Source organism: Dermacentor silvarum, chromosome 1, assembly GCF_013339745.2.
Source record: "Dermacentor silvarum isolate Dsil-2018 chromosome 1, BIME_Dsil_1.4, whole genome shotgun sequence".
NCBI lineage: Eukaryota > Metazoa > Arthropoda > Arachnida > Ixodida > Ixodidae > Dermacentor > Dermacentor silvarum.
In genome coordinates this window covers 313,678,375-313,698,147 of record NC_051154.1, presented here as the reverse complement: position 1 = coordinate 313,698,147, position 19,773 = coordinate 313,678,375, and the positions used below count along the sequence as shown (strand labels likewise).

At 44.6% G+C, this 19,773-nt stretch overlaps 1 protein-coding gene across 1 annotated transcript in view; it reads right to left on the bottom strand.

Moving 5' to 3' along the window:
• Positions 1 to 19,773, bottom strand: part of LOC119437299 (visual pigment-like receptor peropsin) — a 442,111-nt gene that overhangs the window by 126,801 nt on the left and 295,537 nt on the right. Inside the window, exons 3-4 of the mRNA XM_037704357.1 lie at positions 17,167 to 17,294; positions 13,543 to 13,639 (exon numbers count right to left, since the gene is read on the bottom strand). Of these exons, the coding sequence (XP_037560285.1) occupies positions 13,543 to 13,639; positions 17,167 to 17,294 (225 nt within the window). The remainder of the gene's footprint in view (positions 1 to 13,542; positions 13,640 to 17,166; positions 17,295 to 19,773) is intronic.

The following is a 19,773-nucleotide window of genomic DNA, read 5'->3' as shown; positions in this document are numbered from 1 at the left end:
TGTATGAGGATTGCTACATAGCAGAATAATAGGTCAGTACCGATTTTTCAAAGTGTTCTAGGGAATCAATTTTCATTATGCAATGCGTTAGCGCATTCCAATCTTCAATCGTTTTAGGAAAGAGGGAGTACTTAAATGAGTCAACCTTTGCAGTTATGGGCATAAATTGGTCCTCATGGCTAGACCTAACGGACCGTGACATTCTGTTTTGTAAATACCTTTGAGAGTCTAAATTGAAGCGGTTATGCTTCATTAAATAAATAAATTTTAGTCTAGCTACTTTTGGCCGCAACAAAAGCTCGGGCAAGTTTAGCTCAGTGAGCATCTCAGTCACTGAATCCGTATTTTGAATATTTTAACATAATAAACCTTGCTGCACGCCTCTGTATTTTTTCAATCTGATTTACTTCATTCTTTTTAAACGGATCCCATATTATGCTAGCATATTCCAGCGCGGGACGTACCAATGCTAGATATGCAGTTTAACATCTCGGGGAGCAAGTTTGAGTCTACGTCTTAGTGACCAAAGTTTAACCTCTGCGGCATTACATAAATTAGTTATGTGTTTTCTCCAAGATAAGTCATCCGATATCGTAACGCCTAAATACTTGAAGTGGCTCACTTGTTTTATTGGATTACCGTCTAACTTGTGATTGAAAAGTAACACATTTCTTGTTTTTTCTAGTTATTCGCGATTAAACAGTCTTTTCATAATTTATTTTCATTTTCCATCGCGTGCACCAATTGGTGATTGCTTCTAGTGCTGAAGCTAATTCCAATTGGTCCTCATGACATGATATTTTAGAATATATTAAGCAATCATCTGCAAATAAACGAACCATTATCTTATCATTAAGCCCATTTGTCATATCATTAACATAGAAACAATATAGGTCCTAACACAGACCCTTGAGGGACACCTGATGTTACGTTTAGAATTTTTTATTTGTTTCCTTTCCCTTCCACATATTGTGACCTGTTAGTAAGGTATGAATGAATCCACTTAACTATATTTAAATTAACTCCGAGATCAAGTAGCTTACCAATCAAATCCGAGTGGGAAACGTGGTCAAAAGCTTTTCATAAATCAAGGCAAATTCCGTCCACCTGACCTGTTTCATTAATTACCTGAGCAAAATCGTGTACCATTTCTGCAAGCTGGGTGATAGTGGACAATCGGCTCCTAAATCCGTGTTGGTTAGAAATAAGTATGTTCGAGCTTTCGATATAGTTAAACAAACTTTTTGATAGGATATGCTCGGAACATTTTGCAGCAAGTACATGTAATTGAAATGGGTCTATAATTTGGAATTCTATGCTTGTCCCCAGTTTTATGAACTGGCACTACTCGCGCCATTAACCAAACATGTGGTAAATTGTGCTGTTCAAGAGACGCACAGAAAATTATCAGCAAATACTTCGCGATCCATTCAGCATATCGTCTCAAGAATTCGTTAGGGATGCCATCCGGACCAGGAGACTTTTTCGTGTCTCGGCCTAACAGAAGTGAAAGTATACCTTCTACAGTTAAAATAATGTCTGGCATGTCTGAACGGGCATTAGTCATTTTCTCTCTTATTTCTGCACACAATGGTAGGGGAGGTTCAAACACGAAATGGAAAAATTCGTTGTACCTATCAGCAATTTGCGCAGAGTCTGTAATTATACATTCATTGCTGGTAACATACCTCACATCCTCACGTGATGGAGCAAGGCGACGCCAAAAACGCTGTGGCGAATCTTTCATAAACCGTGATAGAGTGTGGGAATAGTAATGTTCTTTAGCAATTGATAATTTTTCCTTTTGTATTATCGAAAGATCTCGAATCTCATTATGATCTTTGTGTTTAATTTTCCTTCTACGTTTTAATTTCTGTTTTAGCTGGATGATTTCTCGGTTCACCCAAGGATTTCGCTTTTTCACATTTTTTGTCTTCATTGGAACATAGTTATGCATACAGTAATTAACAATACCTTTAAACTCATCCCACAACTTATTCACCTCAGCTGCTCCATCAAACGTCTCCAGTGCCATCTCCAGGTAATCGAGGATGCTGACATCATCTGCTGCAGCAAAATTTTATACGCGTATTGTATCTCTGTAAGGCTTGACTGGCAAAACTTTTTTTATGCACAATAGGACAAGTTTGTGGTCTGATAGTCCGTCATTAACAGAAACTGCGTAATCAGTAATCCTGCTGTCTATAAATACAAGGTCAAGCACTGACTGAGTAGTTGGTCCAATTCTAGTTGCTTCATTAACAACCTGCGTAAGGTCTCTGCTAAATACCATGTCAAATAAAGCATCACAGTGTTTGTTGTCTGCTGAGCCAATCTGTCGTACATCCCAACGAATACCTGGCAGGTTAAAGTCACCTGCTATTATTAGACGCGTGTTTTCCGATACATTGTCAGTCAAAAAGTCGTGAATTGATCTTAGAAAGGCAAGAGGGGCATTCGGAGGTCTATAAACAGCACCAATTACGCAAGGAGAGCCGCACAGCGTTGATCTACACCAAATACTTTCGTTATCGGGGCATTCGCGTATCATCACAAGCTCAATATCTTTTTTATGAACAAACGCTACGCCACCACCACGAGTTTCACGATCCCTACGAATAATTTGATAAGAGGGGGGTATTATTTCGCTGTCAGATATGTCCGAGCGCAACCAGGTTTCGGTCACAATGACAATATCAGGGTTATACAGAAAAAGAAGGTGCTCTAATTCAGTGGTTTCGTTCACTAGGCTGCGAGCATTAATATTTATTAGCGTGAAATCCCGGGTTTGATTTCTACGCTGTCATTGAGACTCAAGTGAAGTTGTCCTTTTCTTGCTTGTTTTTATTCTACACGACTGCGCCTCATACCACGCATACCACTCGTTGTCGATAACAATCTTGTCATACACGAGTCGAACCTTTAGGCCCCGTTCCCTTTCTGCTTTCGCGCTTTCCTATAGATTTTTCCGCTTCCGTAGCGTGTTAATAGAAAAATCATCCGAGACAGAAATACCGGTTCCTTTTAACTTTCTGCAGTTCTTGAACACCGCAGTCTTTTCTTTGTAATCGAAAACTCTCATGATAAATGGGCGTACTTTTCCTTCCTGCTTTCTGCCCAGCCTATGTATTCTTTCTGCTGTGGTTATTTTAACGTTGAGTCACTCTCGTAAAAGATCAGTTAACACTTTCTTTTCAATCTGTTCAGCAGTCTCATTTTCACTTTCCGGGATTCCAAATACTATAAATTATTTCTACGGCTGCGATCTTCCAGAGAAGCCATTTTTCTTGTTGCGCTTCCATGGCGATTGCCATATCCTTCAAGGTTGTTTCAAGGTGGGTAACTCTTTCGTCATACTTCGTTACTATTTTCAATGTGCTCTCTACTTCAAGCATTCTTTGGTTCAGCTTGCCTAGTTGAGTAGAAAAGAAAGATTGGTCCAGCCTTAATTCCCTTTATATCTTCTCTCATTTTTTCTTGCCCGTCCAAAAGTTTCTGCAGCATATCCTCTACCTTAGGTCCAGGGTATTGCTCTATATCGCCACTAAGCAACAGTAACATCGACAAGCATGCCATGGCAATATCAACACAGGTTTTAGGGCACGGCACAACAACAATAAACCTATTGGCACTTTTGAAGCACTTTCCAAACCTACTAACCGGCAAATACAGGACACGCGGTTCAGTTGGCTTCATCCTAATAGATTCGCCGTGCCCACGAAAGACCTCGGTGCCGACTGCCCTTAAGTAGCCAGCACACTCCGTTTTCACAGCGGGGGCGGAAGTCGTCGTCGTTCCATACGCATGCGCCAGTCCATAGCTGATAGCAGCTGAGGATAGCTGCGTGGCATGTTGTAAGCGACGATGTTCAGTAGTTCCGATGGCCAGGCCCGTGCGTGGAGCGTCCGGGAAGTCAATGGAATAGCACAGCAAAATCTGCAAATACAGGATACGCGGTTCAGTTGGCTTCATCCTAATAGATTCGCCGTGCCCACGAAAGACCTCGGTGCCGACTGCCCTTAAGTAGCCAGCACACTCCGTTTTCACAGCGGGGGCGGAGGCCGTCGTCGTTCCATACGCATGCGCCAGTCCATAGCTGATAGCAGCCGAGGATAGCTGCGTGGCATGTTGTAAGCGACGATGTTCAGTAGTTCCGATGGCCAGGCCCGTGCGTGGAGCGTCCGTGAAGTCAATGGAATAGCACAGCAAAATCTGCAAATACAGGACACGCGGTTCAGTTGGCTTCATCCTAATAGATTCACCGCCCCACCACGGCGTATCACCCACAGACTAGCCGTCTAACGGAACGATTCAATCGCATTCTTGGTGACGTGCTCACAATGCACGTCGCATTTGACTATTCGAATAGGGCCGACGTCCTTTCCTTTGCCACGTCCGCGTTTAATATCGCCACTCAGTCTACCACTGGACTTCTCACCACTTGTTCTTTATGAACGCGAACCATCTTCTACCCTTGACACCGTACTTCTGTATCACCCAGATGGCTCTGAATTCAACCCTCTTAATTTTAGCAATAGCTCGGGTTGCTGGAGAGTGCCGTAAGCTGGCTGGCTCTTTCACGACCGATAACCAGGGCATCCAAAAAGATCACCGCGACCACATTCAGCCTGCACCGACCTTCGCCGCTAATTCTCACGTCCGGCTTTGACTGCCATTCCGCTACCCACGGCTGAGCCTAAAGTTTGAACTAAAATACCAGGGTGCGCTCCTATAGTCGTCGAGTGTACGTGCATCGCCTGCGAACTACGTGGTCGAACCGGGGATGGCATCGTATAGAACAAGTGATGTCGTGTCCATGAGACAGTTCACGTCAGTCGTCTAAATCTGTACCACGATCCTCTCGTCGTGTCCTCACATTAAGTCGCCAGGATGGCTCCTGTTCGCTGACGGGGAAATAAAGCGGAGAAGGTGCATGCATATATCTGTGAACAAGGCCAAGGCTCTGGCGCGAGACTTAAGCGCGTGCTGTAGATTCCAGTCTCCGTGTTGTTGAAGCCTCGTTGGATCGTTTGCAGGAGTTTTATTAAATATCCCACTTACACACACACACACACACACACACACACACACACACACACACACACACACACACACACACACACACACACACACACACACACACATATATATATATATATATATATATATATATATATATATATATATTGTCGTGATTAAACGCGAACAAGAGAGAACAACGGCGAAACAAGACGGCGGCGGAACAGCTTGCTGAAAAAAACCACTAGAACAGTAGACGTCTTCTTCGTCTTCGAATTCCCCCTGTCCCACTACACGGAATATCTTAAAGCACATATCGTCATCGTAATCTAAATGTCTAAATAGAGCACGCGTCAATATATATATATATATATATATATATATATATATATATATATGCTTATTGGGTAGAACGCACGAAAGAAAGAACATTTATCAGTTGTGCGTTCCGGTGCAGGTCCGGCAGTATATGTATATAATTGAAGAGAACGTTCAGTGCGTCCGGAGAGTCTTCCGGGGAAGAAGTAGCTACGCTAACGAAAAAACACTTTTACTTGCTAATATTTCAGCCGTGGCCCGGCCTTCGTCAGAGCATGTAAATAAAAGGAATAGGCTGCTTTTAGGGGCCACCACATTGACATTATCAAATGAAATATAGCAATTACCAACAGGTAATATCGCCACAAGTAACGACCGCTCACACACGTTTGAAGCGTTTACACGAACCACCACGGTAAAAAGTGCCAAATATCTAATTGCGAACATGCGGCGTAGGTGCCGCAATGCTTGCAAGCAATAAAGTAGGATTAAACTGCGTAGAAGGAAGACAACTAATTATAATAAATGGCGTAACAAAACAAATATTCCGGGTACGTATTATGCACACAGCAAGATGCGTAAAAAGACTGCGATAAAAATCAACCACTCGTTAAGGTCGCTATACATAAAAATGAACCAAAGAATGCAACAATCTTTGAAAGACAACCACGCCGACAGCCTACTTAGAAAGTAAAAAAAAAAGCAAGAGGAAAAGAAAGGTAAGCATCATTGCACGGTTAATGCTCCTGCACAGAAATGAAACCAACGTTTGCCACGCTTTCAGTTATGCCAGAAAGGAGAGTGTCGAACTTATAAGGCAGAAAAGGTCAACGAACCTCACTGTCATGTTGAGGTTTCAAGCCAGATAGGAGTATCGTGGCTTTTGTTTTCTTTTTCCTAACGAGTGATCTAGCATTTGGACATTCTTTGACAGAGGATAGTGAAGAAGGCTATAATTATAGGCTCTGTGGTTGTTGAAACGGAACGTAAATGACGTTAGGATTTCTCAAAATATTGTTTACGACAACTTGAGCATTGAAACATGCTGATGATATTGGTGCTGTCGCATGTAAAGTCTGCATTGATTATTAGGAAAAAGTTCGAGGTGGTAGTGATGGTGGTCTCTGAGCTGGTCATATGTGCGCAAACATTTCAAAGTGTTTAGAACAACCTTCTCTGGGCCTAGTTGGTGCAGACCTGACAAATATTTTTAAAGCGCAAAAAAGACACGGCTCAAAGGGCAGGTCAAACACAGGACAGGCGCTTGAACTTGAACACAAAAACTACGAGCCAGATGTAGAAGAAATATGGCTTAGAATAACTTTCTACGGGTCTAATGGGTGCAAACGTGACAAATATTTTTAAGGCGCAAAAAAGACACAAGTGCGTTACCCGCATTTGACTTTCCTTGTGTACCGTGTCTTTTTTGCGCCTTAAAAATAATTGCAACGGAATTTATTGCGGTGTCGACAGCCGGTGTAGATAGAAGGCTTAGTTGTTTTCGAGGATATTACGACGTCGTGCATGTTGAGTGAGCGGTGAAAAAACACTCTTGGGAGTAGATTGCTTTGAGTCAAGATGTTCTGTATGTCTTTAGAATGTGAGTCACATTGGGAACCGATGCTGAGTGAGTATATTAAGATTAAAATTACTTGGCGAAGAGCTCGGTGACCGCTTGTCGATTTTAAGTTGCTTGAGGCTGTCCACCATATATGTATGTATGTATGTATGTATGTATGTATGTATGTATGTATGTATGTATGTATGTATGCATATATATATAAATATATATATAAATATATATATCCATGGGGGCAAAATGCGAAAACACCCGTGTACTTAGATTTAGGTCCACGTTAAAGAACCCCAGCTGGTCCAAATTGCCGGAGTCCCCCACTACGGCGTGCCTCATAATCAGAACTTGTTTTGGCGCGTCAAACCCCATAATTATATATATATATATATATATATATATATATATATATATATATATTAATCACATCATAAGCAGCCAACAAAGACACCAAGGACAACGTAGGGGAAATTACTTGTACCTGCTAATTGAAGTAAAGAAATTATAAATTAATGGAAAATTACAGTGGATGAAAAAACAACTTGCCGCAGGTGGAGAACGATCAGACGTCTTCGCATTACGCGTGCGATGCTCTTAGCAATTGAGCTAACACGGCACCGTTTTCCCATCCACCTTCTGGGGTATTTATGTTTTACTATTAAAACTAACTCTTGGAGCGTTAGCCAGCGCCACCGCTCACAAACCTCGGCGGCGGATGTGGAACATCCTTTCTGCCGCAGGCGTCACGAGTGCGTGATCTTTTTCGGTGAAGGCAACTGGTCAATAAACCCACACATGCTACCTGAGGCATCAATGTTGCCCGATTCGAGACCTTCGTTATGTAATGAGTATGCTGTGGCTGGCTCACCCGTGTTGCAAGTTCCACAGGTGGGGTCAAGCGACTTGTGAGTGTATTGGGCTTTGAACGCAGGCGTGATTGCCGTGCCGGTACCACGCGTTCCAGGCATGGAAAGTGGATGGGAAAACGGCGCCGCGGTAGCTCAATTGGTAAGCGTATCGCACGCGGAATGCTAAAACGTGGGTTCGTATCCCGCCGGCAGCCAGCTGTTTTTAACACGAAAGTGTTTTATGCCGGGGTGCACCATCAACTTCCTGTAACGGATGTGATGTCGGCGCGAACGTGTAAAACATGTTCTATCTTGACAGGGATGGCGCCGCCATGTAGGAGCGGTGAAGCGAAGTACTGCGTCATGATACTAACGAGCGCCGACAGTGAGCGCTTCGCTAGTCTCAGCGCAACGGAGGAGGCTCAAACGCTGTGTTGCCTGGTGTAGGCCTTCTGCAAAGGTGACGACGCAGTTTCCGCACATGGTTTGTCTTTCGCGTTAGCCTGTGACGCCTCGTCGCCTACGGAGTGCAGCTTGAACATGCATCAGCAGTGCTTACACGCGGCCTTCTGCGTCGCTTGCGATGGCGCCAACTAAGAAAACTGCTGTGCTAAGTGGCGCAAAAAGGCAACGACGTCGACGTGCCAATCTCGCTTCGGTCCGGCGAGTGACACGCCAGTGTGAAGCAGTACGCCTTCGTGCGTTCGCGGTGGACGCTGCAAACTTTGCCGCCAGCTCTCCTGAATCTGAGCGCATCACAACTGAACTGGCTGCCCAAGACATTACAGAGCCGGACCAAAAGGCTCGTACCCTCGCCGAAGCGACTCGGCAGCAGGACGCCGCTCACCAACAGGACGCAGCGCGCCAAGCAAACCTGAAACACCATCGCCGACCCGCAAATCGTGCGCCTTTCGCTGCAGCGGACCGTGAGTTCAAGAAGCAAACATGCAACAGCTTCTGTGAAGACACGTTTCACTGTCATGTTCTACCGATTCCTAGGAAAGAGGGATCAACCACATCTTTTATAGCGATAGCAATTATATGGACACTTAAAGCGGATTTCTGCCGCCGGCGACGCCGACGCCGTGAGGTTCCGTATGACGTCAAACGACGTTGAAATCGGCACCGCGTGCCATATGCTGTATGTGCGAGTGAAAGCGCGTGAGGGACGCGCGCTTTCACGGGGAGCGAACGCATGGCTGAGAGAAAACGCGCGTTCTGCGCCGCGCTCCCTCAAGGGCTGTAGAATTAAGCATCTCTTTCCTCCTTTACAATCACCATATATATATATATATATATATATATATATATATATATATAAAGAGCAAACGCGACTTCTTTCGTCGCGCGAAAGGCCGTAGGGGACGGGAGGGAGGGAGGGATGGAGGGGAGGCGACGTTTAGCTGCGGCACCAAATGCGTATTTATATAAAAACGTTGCGAGGCGGGAAGGTGGTAAAGACTTCCGATGCTGCTCGGCGAGTGTCCCGTTCTGATCTCGTCGAATATGTGCGAGCCGCCCCCAGAGGCACCGGCAACAGTCACCAACGCCGCGCGCGTTCGGAGTCAAAGCGGACAAAACGCCTACGGCGCACTTGCATTTCCATTCATTTATCATTTCTTGAATTCAATTAAGAAGTGCAGATAATTTCCCCTATGCTGTCCTTGGTGTCACTGTCTGTGGGCTTCTGATGACATGAATAGGATGACATGAAGAAGAGGTTTTTCGTTTTGGGGGTCAGCCATCTTCCTGGCTAGTACTCGTCTCTGCCGGTGCAGTACTTCTTGCTCTGAAGGCCTTCTATTGCACGTGACAATATATATATATATATATATATATATATATATATATATATACATCCTTAAGGAAGGCCGAGACAAGGGCGAAACATAAAAAAAAACTAAAGAGTTTGCGTTTCATGCGCTTTATCCTTTGTTGTACCTGGCGGTTAAGGACGCTTCACTGGCAAACATGCAGCTACGGAATGCCGTTGTGCCTGGCGGTCCTTCTGGACAAACGATGCACACCGGCGAGCGTGAAGCTATGAAAGGTCATTCACGCTTCATCTTCCTTTCGACGCCAAGGAGCTGGCGACGAAACACGCGTCACGTGAAGATAGTTGACAAGTTATTATGGGTCGCTTGTTCATCTCTTCAACAACCCGGAGCTGACAAACGAGATGGGCTCTGGGCCCCTACCTGTAAAGGGGGAATCGGCCAGGTGCAGACTCCTAATAGCTGCAAAAAGCCTACACTGACCGACTGCGTGGGAACAGCTTCGTCCCCAATTTCACATGAAATTGTATCTTCATTGCATCGAGAGCGGGTCTAAGCTTGGATACCAGAGGCGGAGCCCTGCGGAACGGTACCACATCATGTGGAGGATATTTCAAACGGTTGACGACAGTCATTGGCCGAGAAGAACCACAGTAAATGCCATAGACGAAGGGGGAAATGAACTGACAAAAAGCGGGGCTTGAGTGTTGTGTGGACGCTCGTAGATGTAAACGCTCGGACATGCCAAGACGTTAGCATGTAGATGGTTCCAAGTTCCCTTCGTGTAAAATGTCATGTACATTTGTATATAAAACCATTTTCCGATCTCTGGACCTCTCCTTCTCCCGGTACCTGTTAGCCCGTTATCCCTAGTGCCACGGGCTCGGGTACTTTGGTTTACTTTTTTTTTTCTTTTTAACCCCACCATAATATATGTCCCTGTAGCTGGCACGGCACCATCTATGAAACATTCGTGGCCACTCGGACCTCCGACTTCACAACGATGGTTGGCAGCGGTAGGGTGGAAACTGCAGCCAACGAGAAACCCAACACCTTCAAGCATTACAAACCACGGTATAAAATGACACATCTAGCTGTAGCAGGTGTGATGAGTTCTCGAACCAAACTTTAAACATATAAGATAAAAAGAAATGACACCCCTTAGACGAATGTGATCAACGGTCTATTGTTCATAGTCGTTCACAGTCATTACTCAGAATATTTCTGAGGTGCAATTGGTCGGCCAATTATCATTATGATCAGCCTATCTTTATGTACACTGCAGGACTAAGGCCTCTCCTAGCGATCTCATTTACCCCTGTCTTGCGCTAGCTGATTTCAACTTGTACCTGGAAATTTCGTAATTTCATCACTCTTCCTAATTTTCTTCCATCCTGGACTGCACTTCTCTTCCCTTGGGCACCTATTCTGTACCTCCAATGGTCCACCGGATCTCGTCCCTACCAATTTGTTTTCTCTTAATGTCAACGAGAATATTAGCTATCCCCGTTTGCTGTCTGATCGACACTTAACCGTCTCTTCCCTTTAAGCCTAACATTTTTGTTCCATCGCTCTTTCCGCGGTCCTTAACTGTTTCTCGTGCTTCTTTGTTAACCTCCAAGTTTCTTCCCCACATGTTAATACCGGCAAAATGCAATGTTTGTACACCTTTCTTTTCAACGACAGTAGTCTCCCCGACAGAATTTTGTAATGTCTGCCATATGCACTCTAACCCATGTTTATTCTTCTGTAAATTTCGTTCTCATGACGAGGGTCTGCTGGGAATAATTGAGCTAGATAAGCGTACTGCTGCACAGACTCTAGAGGCTGACTGGCAACCATGAATTTTTGTTTCCGTGCCTGGCTATTGAACATTCCCTTTGGCTTCCGCATAATAATTGTCCACCCTACACTTACATTACTCTTACACTTTCTCGGTACGACTCCGAATAATGAATACCTTCTCCAGGAAGCGCAGTAACAGGAAGTGGCCTTGAAAAAGCCCTAATGGAGAAACAAGAAATGAAATAGCGTTCACTCTCTTTGTTGATCTCAGCATAGTAAAGAATGTTGAAGTGTTCGGTAGGTTAAAAGGCAATGATCATATATTAGTGAGGTCTAGGATTGCTCTCAATTTGAAGAAAGAAAGGGCAAAATCAGTCAAGAAGAAACAGGCCAACCTAGACGCAGTAAAGTTAAAAGCAGTCGAATTCAGACTGGTGCTCGCACACAGACATGCAGCTTTAGATCAGGACGATGAAGATAACCTAGATGTAATGAATGAAACCGTAACTAGGCTGATTTCGCAGTAATTGAAGTGGGAGGTAAGGCACAAAGCCAGCCAGTAACATTATAGTAACATTACCATTATAGTAACATTAACAGAAAGCCAACATTATACTACTCCATAAGAAGCGATACATTAAAGAAAAGAGAAATTAAAGGGCCGTTAGCTTGCTTTCAGTATTGTATAAAATATTCACCGACATAATTTCCAACCGAGTCAGGCCACTGCTTAACTTCAATCAACCGAGAGAACAGGCTGGCTTCAAGAAGGGATATTCTACAATTGATCGCATTCATGTCATCAATCAGGCAATTGAGCAATCTGCGGAGTACTATGAACCTTTATATATTGATTTCATAGAATTTGAAAAGGCATTTGATTTGATAGAGATACTAGCAGTCATGGAGACATTGCGTAATTAAGTACAGGAGGCGAACGTGAATATCTTGGGAAATATCTATCTACAACGATTCCACACCAACATTGGTTCTGCACAAGAAAAGTAGAAAATTAACTATCCAGAAAGGGGTGAGGCAAGGAGACAGGAACTCTCCAACGCATTCACTTCATAATTAGAAGAAGTATTCAAGCTATTAGACTGGGAAGGTATAGGAGTGAGGATCAACGGCGAATACCTTAAGAACATTCGGTTTGCAGATGAGATTGTCCTTTTCAGCCACACTGAGGATGAACTGCTACAAATGATTTAAGACCTTTACCAACAAAGTGTTGGCCAGTTAGTTACGTTGAATTATGGAAAATTTAAAATAATTCTTTTAGGACATACGTCTTATTCAAGAAGTTGCAGAGCGCGCTCAGAAACACCAAATGAAGTTGTTTGGATGACGTTATCCTTTACGTAGTTCTTTATTCCGGGCTCTGAAGAAAGCCTACCAAACACGAAAAGACAAAAAAGGGGGCAAGCCAACATCGGTTGACATCAAAGAACGACAAGGTCTTCCGGGGCACATTACTGTACCATGTGGTTCAGTGTTGTATCGTTTCCCTTGCCTTCTTTGCTATTTGGGAGGGACGAGAAGACCCTGTCTTTTTTTTTCATGTTAACCACTGTTGAGTCAACTTAACTTTACCTCCACCGCCTTGCCCGGCTTTAGTACCATCTTACTCTTACACAGAGCCCTTTACTTAGCCTTTACTTTTGTTTACTTTACTTTCTTTTTCTTTAGATTTCAATACCATCGAGATTAGCCGACGCTTTTAGACTTCACTGTCTCCAGGATCGGCTCACATTTTTCGTTGAGTAAAGCGACATTTACGGCTCTGGCGTCAGGCGCACGCAATTTGAACGAGCGCATCTAGGTTACATTTCGACCTTTTTTCGCTAATTGCACATTATTACTGCTCCGTACATAGCTCTGCCTTGCGTGGCACGTCTCTTTTGTTCCAAGCTTCCTTTGGATGCCTCTACTCGTTGCCCTAAATGCAGTAGAACGCCTCAGAGTGTCTAATTTACGAGACGAAAGTGGTTAGATCAATGCCCAGAGCCCACAAACCTCAAATCGATCTCAACTCTCCAAAAAGGACCTTGTCTTAAGAAATAAATTCACTGCGCTCTTGCGCGTCCGGATGGCAGCGCATCCAATCGCTAAATAACGAATTTCACTGCAACGAAGACCGGTCCCTCGGCCAAAACGGCAGTCAAGCTTCTGTAAAACGCTGGTCGACTATATTATATATATATTAGTTCTTCCAACGACTTACCTGGCCCATCCAAGTAGAGGCATGAGAGCCCAGAAAAGCCCGTAGAACCAGACCATTCCCAGAAGTTGGAGGTATCTCTTGTATGTAGGCTTCCCGCCTGCGAAAAAAAACATGGGACAGCTGTAATTCAGAGCAACCGTTTCTACAATAACGTGAAAAACGAAATGAATCTGCCTCCCCTCGTCACCGCGCACCCCACCCAACCACCTTGTGGAGGAAAGGAATTGTACTACAGCATTCGAGAACGAACAATGCACTGCTTACTTGAAGTGACTTTCGATTTTGAGTCTCTCTCCGAGTGCGAATGTCCACAGTTCGTAAAAAATAGAGTCCTTAAGTTCGCGTTAATGCGGTACATCTGTTCCAATTAGTATGAAGGGCAGAGCATTGATCAGCAAAAAAACAAACTTTACTAAAATTGACTCGCCATCCTGGTCCTGCGAAAGTGGATTTCCAATGAAGATCTTGAAAACCACCACTACAACTGCTGAGGGGGGTATGCAGTGCTTTATTGCGTTAGAGTAATGGTAGTAGGTAATGATAATTTAGAGTCATGGTAGTAATGGGAGTAAACCCGATCAACTATATAGAATAACAGCTTCGCTGTAAAAATTCCTCTAGGAGTGAATTCCGTGGCAGCGCCAGCACATCGACCTTGCAGAAGAGGTGCTTATTACACGTGATATACGTATCGGGCATAAAACCTGCATGTAGCTGGAATTATTGCGCATGGAACAGGAGAAGGCCGCTTCTAAGTGCAGTTGTAACTGTCGTAGTAATAATTTGCAACGCAAAGTCGCATTAGCAGCTCTCTCTATCTCTCTCTAAGTGTGAAAATGGGACATAAGCGATGTCTTTGAAGAAGAGACGAAACGTGAGCTAGACCAGGCGGGAGAAAGCTTAGAAGTGCATCGCAGGCGTGAGCTTAAGTGCGCTTGAATATCTCTACGGCCGCCTTCTCCTGATATCCACCGCTGTGAGCTATATAAGAAATGGGCTTAGCACGTCCATGCCCGATGCGGCAGATTTCCCGGGCTATGCAGAACCATGCACGGAAAGGACTTTGGTACGTTTGGTCTTAGGCCTGAGATAAGTATTAGTGGTATATTCGGCTGGTCACTTTGGAGCGCTAGACGCGCGTTGCTATTAGCTTGTAGAAATGGAACGCTTGGAACATATTCGGCTGGTCCTTTCATAGCGTAGCGCTCCAGCTCCGATAAATTGGCTGCCAAGTCACTGTGGTATCTTTGGAAACGAGCAAGCGGACGCAGCCGCTCGATCTTCACATACCAGTACCGATTGCGTCGCTATCCCTATGTCCAGAACAGACGCAGCAAGAAAGCTCCGTGCGCTTGCTCGCGAGCTTACGTTAGCCCACTGGAATTCAACGGACTTTAAAAACCAGCGCCTCTGTTCCCTGGATCCTAATGTGAAGCTCCGCCTTCCACATGGCTTACCACGACGGGAGGTAACTCTCATTTGTCGCCTAAGACTTGGAGTAGCTTTCACCAACGCGTACTCCTACCATATCGGAATGGCCACAAGTCCAGATTGTGAAACTTGCGGGTGCAAAGAGACGATAGCACATCTTCTGTGTGATTGTCGTCGTTTTAGTGCACAAAGGAAAGTCCTCAGAACCACGCTCGACATGATAGACAGCCGTCCCCTTACTGAAGCCAGAATTCTTGGTCCCTGGTCCCAGCCGTCGTCGGAACGAACTACTTTAAAAGCGCTAGTACGCTTTTTAAAAGAAACATGACTTCATGAAAAACTATAGAATTGTGCAGACAGATGTATTTTTTTCCTTTTTGTTTTGTTTTTTACCTTTTTTTTAATCTTCTCTTGTTTTCTAATCTTTTCTGCCCTTACCCCATCCCCCCGTGCAGAGTAGCCAACCGGACACTTAACCTGGTTAACCTCTCTGCCTTTCGCCTCTTATTTTCCTTCCTTCCTTCAACAAGAGCGGACACTTGGCGAGAACTGGCCACAGGAAATATGTCCCGCTGGTATTCACATCAGCCGTTGGCTGATGTGAAGGCGCTTGCTCATGTGTTGGGCTAAAGCACCGGGGTCGGCCTGACGACTTTCCGTTACAATCTGTAATAATCGTCACAGGATAAATGTTACTTTTGGCTGTATAAATATGCTTTTCGGTGTGTGAAAACATATTGTTAAAATAGGCAACTGCTGCTGAAAGAAACTTTAACAATGATTGACCTAGGCATTGTCACTGCGTTGGTGTTCTATATATTATTTTGCACAGCAGCCTTCTACCCCGGATAAACTTTCAGGAAGAATTGCGTGATATATTTTTTTCATTTTTCTTTCTTTATGTAACGCGCATTTAAATGAAGGCTGTCGAACATTAATACACATAGTGGATTCGAAGAATGATAATTGTCTATCTGACCAAACTAGATAACACTGGCGAGCAGGTTTCAGTGTCGGATTTGACCGAGCAACTATTGTAGTCTGTATACGTGTAGAACGCTGCTGCTTGCACCGCAGGGGCTAGTGCCCGACAGAATCACGTTTTTCTTTGAATTAGCTCGTTAATTATTTAATTTAGGAGTTGTTACTGCAGAATTGAAAGTTAGCCATTACTCAAAGCAAAACATTTGCTAGAAACTTTAGGTATAACATCAGTTTGCCGTTGAATGTGCACCATTAAATGAATTGCTGTTCCAGTTAACAATTTCCTGTACTACATATTTCAACAATGGGGAAACATATAACAGCAATGAATTTCGCTACTAATATTCACCTTCTAGCCAAGTGTGACACCTTCCCAGTAAAACGTTTTTGCACACTCAAGGGTGCTGGTGTTACGTAAGGTCGAATTGTTGATGGGAGGAAATTAGGCTTACGTTTTTTGGCGATTTTCGTGGCAAGTAAAAACGACGATACACAAACTACATGAAACAGCGAACAGGTAACACGAAAACATCATAAAAATAAATTTCCATGGCTATCACTGTCAAACTCGTGTCAGATGTTTCGGGCCAGGGTTAGTACGCAGTTTCCGCTACGGCTTCAGTCATCGCAGGTGTAGTTTAACAGTGCTGTCCTGTACAGTAATTCTTTTCAGCTTTGAATGTAAGGGCGTTAGCCACGAAACAAACCAGCACCCTGAAGCGTGCAAGAATTTGTACTCTGTTGTGTACTGGCTGACTTCAATTGTGAAATTACAACATTCCCCCCAAAATTGATAATTGAACAAGGTAATAAAAAATTTCGCTAAATAATATATCTGATCCTCGCCGCTGCTTCAAGCTTGCCCAGCAAAAATAATAATTTTTTTCTCGAATGGCACTTTTTTTTTCTCAAGTGTGAGACAGCTGTTGTGGAAACGCGCTCAGTTATGTGGGACGTTCAGATGCCTCGTAGGAGACAACGCGAAATAAGCAGATTAGATATAAGAGAGACTGCCAACCTAAAAAATAAAATACCATGATGTAACTTTTTATCATCGGGCAAAACATACTGCTCGTCGAAGCACGAAAGCAGGTAGCACGAGAGCAGATAATTGCATTGGCGATGGCACTACATTGCATGGTTCTGCAACCGATGATCCTTAGCAAAAAATAAAAAAATATATATAAAAACACCCAAAACGAGACCTACGAAAGCCAATGCGGCAGGTAGCCAGGTAGCGATCCAGCGCTAGAAGAGTGAGGGTCCCAATATGAGCCGAACCGAAGAAGAAGCCGATGAAAGCGTACGCCTGGCACCCTGTGTCGCCAAAGATCCATCTGAAACGAGACAAGTGCATTCGTGTACTGTCATATATAGAGTATGCAAGCAAGCGGTCACGCCAAATGAGTCTGGAGCATATAGCTCACGCGCTGATAAAAGTTTGCTGTTGCCAAGGTGTCTGCGCGAAGTGAGGCAACTTGAAACATGCTTTTGCCATCTTTCGTCAGGCCTACTATAGACGGTGCGTGTGAGGGCGCATATGTGTTTCCAAGCGCGCATGCGTGCGTGCTGTTCTGATCATCGTTCACGCCATGGCTGTGTGCTGTGGATGACGTTCTGTGGATGACTGCAGCAAACCTTTCATCGAACATAAGTCAACAGATGAGGCTTTAAACCAAATACTTTTTTTTGGCTACCGTGCATGGTTGGGCGCTGGCCGAGTATACCTAGTCTCAGCGAAAGGGCTTGTATGTACTTCGGTACGTACAGTGCATGGGACCTGCAGGATTGCAAAGAAAATTATCGGAGGAGTATGTGGCCCCTAAGGAGTAAACTAGCGAAGAAACAAATTAATTAAAAATAGGGCTTTACATACCAAAACTGCGATCTGATTATGATGCACGCCGTAGGGGTGGACTCCAGAAAAATTTGGACCAGCTGGGGTTCTTTAGTTTGCACCTAAACCTAAGTACACGACTGTTTTCGCATTGCGCCCCCATCGAAATGCGGCCGCCATGGATGCAGGATGATGTGATCCCGCGACCTCGTGCTCAGCAGCCCACCACCACAGCCACTAAGCAACCATGGCGGGTAAACTAGCGGAGAAAAAAGCACAGGTGGACAGCTGTTATCATGCCATCGTAGTAGCGCTGTCATGCCATTTGCCGAAATATATGGGCAATAAGGTTTGCCGTCATCATCAAACAAACAAACCCAGTTATGGACGTCAGCAGTGTGCCCCGAAAGTATAGCTAGTATGTCTGGAAGTATTGCTTCGGGACGCATAAGCTATTCGCTTACTTGTGATCCCCTTTCCCCCTTCCCCAGTGCAGGGTAGCCTACCGGGCTAAGCCTGGTTAACCTTCCTGCCTTTCCCTTATGATTTCTCTCTCTCTCTCTCTTTGGTACTCATGTCAAGTTATACTTGACCACATTGACGGCAACATCACTTGCAGCGCTTCCTGTCGAACTGCGTTTTATTGATGATGAACAGACACGCAAATGCAAAATTTTTCTGCGACTCAAAGGTGGCACTGCAATGTTTACTGTCAGCCTTGCTGTGTGGCCCGCATAAACGACTGGCGTTTGAAATTACGGAAACTGTACACCGCATCACTGTGAAAAGACACCAAGTCATTTTTCAGCAGTAACCAAGTCTCTGTGGTATTATTGACAATGAACGCCCGATGAAGAGAAAAAGAAAAAAAAAACAAATGAGAGGAAAGGCAGTGAGGTTAACCATACACACGTCAGGTTTGTTAATTTGAATTTGGGGAGAGTGGATATCGGGACGAAAACAAAGAGAGGGGTAGAGAAAGAGCACTACCTGCTCGCACACGCGAAGGTGCACATTAAGTCTATAAACAGTCGCAGAGACCTGTCGAGTTAAGGTACTGCATTAATTCTCTCGTTGCATGCTGTGCCATCGACGCGCACTGCCACAGTCCAAGGATTTTCGTTTCCGGAAATAGCTTGACGTCTAGATGGTGCTAGTGTTCAGTCCGCAGAGACTCACGCTCGGCTTCATACCGCGGACAAAGTTACAAAATGTGCTCAGTAGTTTCGGCGCTTCTGCGAGAGTCACGCATGGCCGTATCTCTCAGTCCGATACGAAACAAGTAAGTCTTTGTAAATGCCTCTGGACGACCAGCCTCTGTGGAAACAAAGGGTTCTACAGCATAGACTGGTAATTATCGCAGCCCAAGGTTGTAGATGCCCTACTGCGCTTCTTACGATCCACTGGCCTGTGTGAACGCCACTGATTGGAACGCCCTTCCTGTTGTTTTAAAGCGATAGCTCTTGTTGGCTCTCCCCCCCCCCCTCCCTTTCCAGTTCGTATGTTTTTGTCAAGCTGTTTACGTGACTTTGAAGGGGATCTTGACACGTTGTTATTGCTATATGTTGCACAGTGCAGTTTTGACTGCTAGAATACGACCTCACATAGCGTTTGCTGTTGCTTTGGGGACTGCGATCACTCTCGCTACATTTCGCGTCACTCGCACCAGATGTGTCAGTGTACGGGCACGTGCGTTCCTAGCACTGCGCCAAGACAGCGTTCTAGGCACTGTGCCAGCAACGCTGCAACCCGTAAACGCCGATGCCTCCGGTGCCGAGGCACGCGAAATGCCGCGAGTGATCGCATCCCTGAAAGTGGTCGACCAAGAATACCGCTCCACGATTGCTGTAGTAGAGATTGGAAAGCAAATGCGGGGTCATGATACTATAATTAAGAGAAAGAATGAGATCATGGAAGGTCACGTAATGCGTAAAGATATTGTGTGGTCTGTTACAGAATTGGCGCCAAGAAAAAGGGAA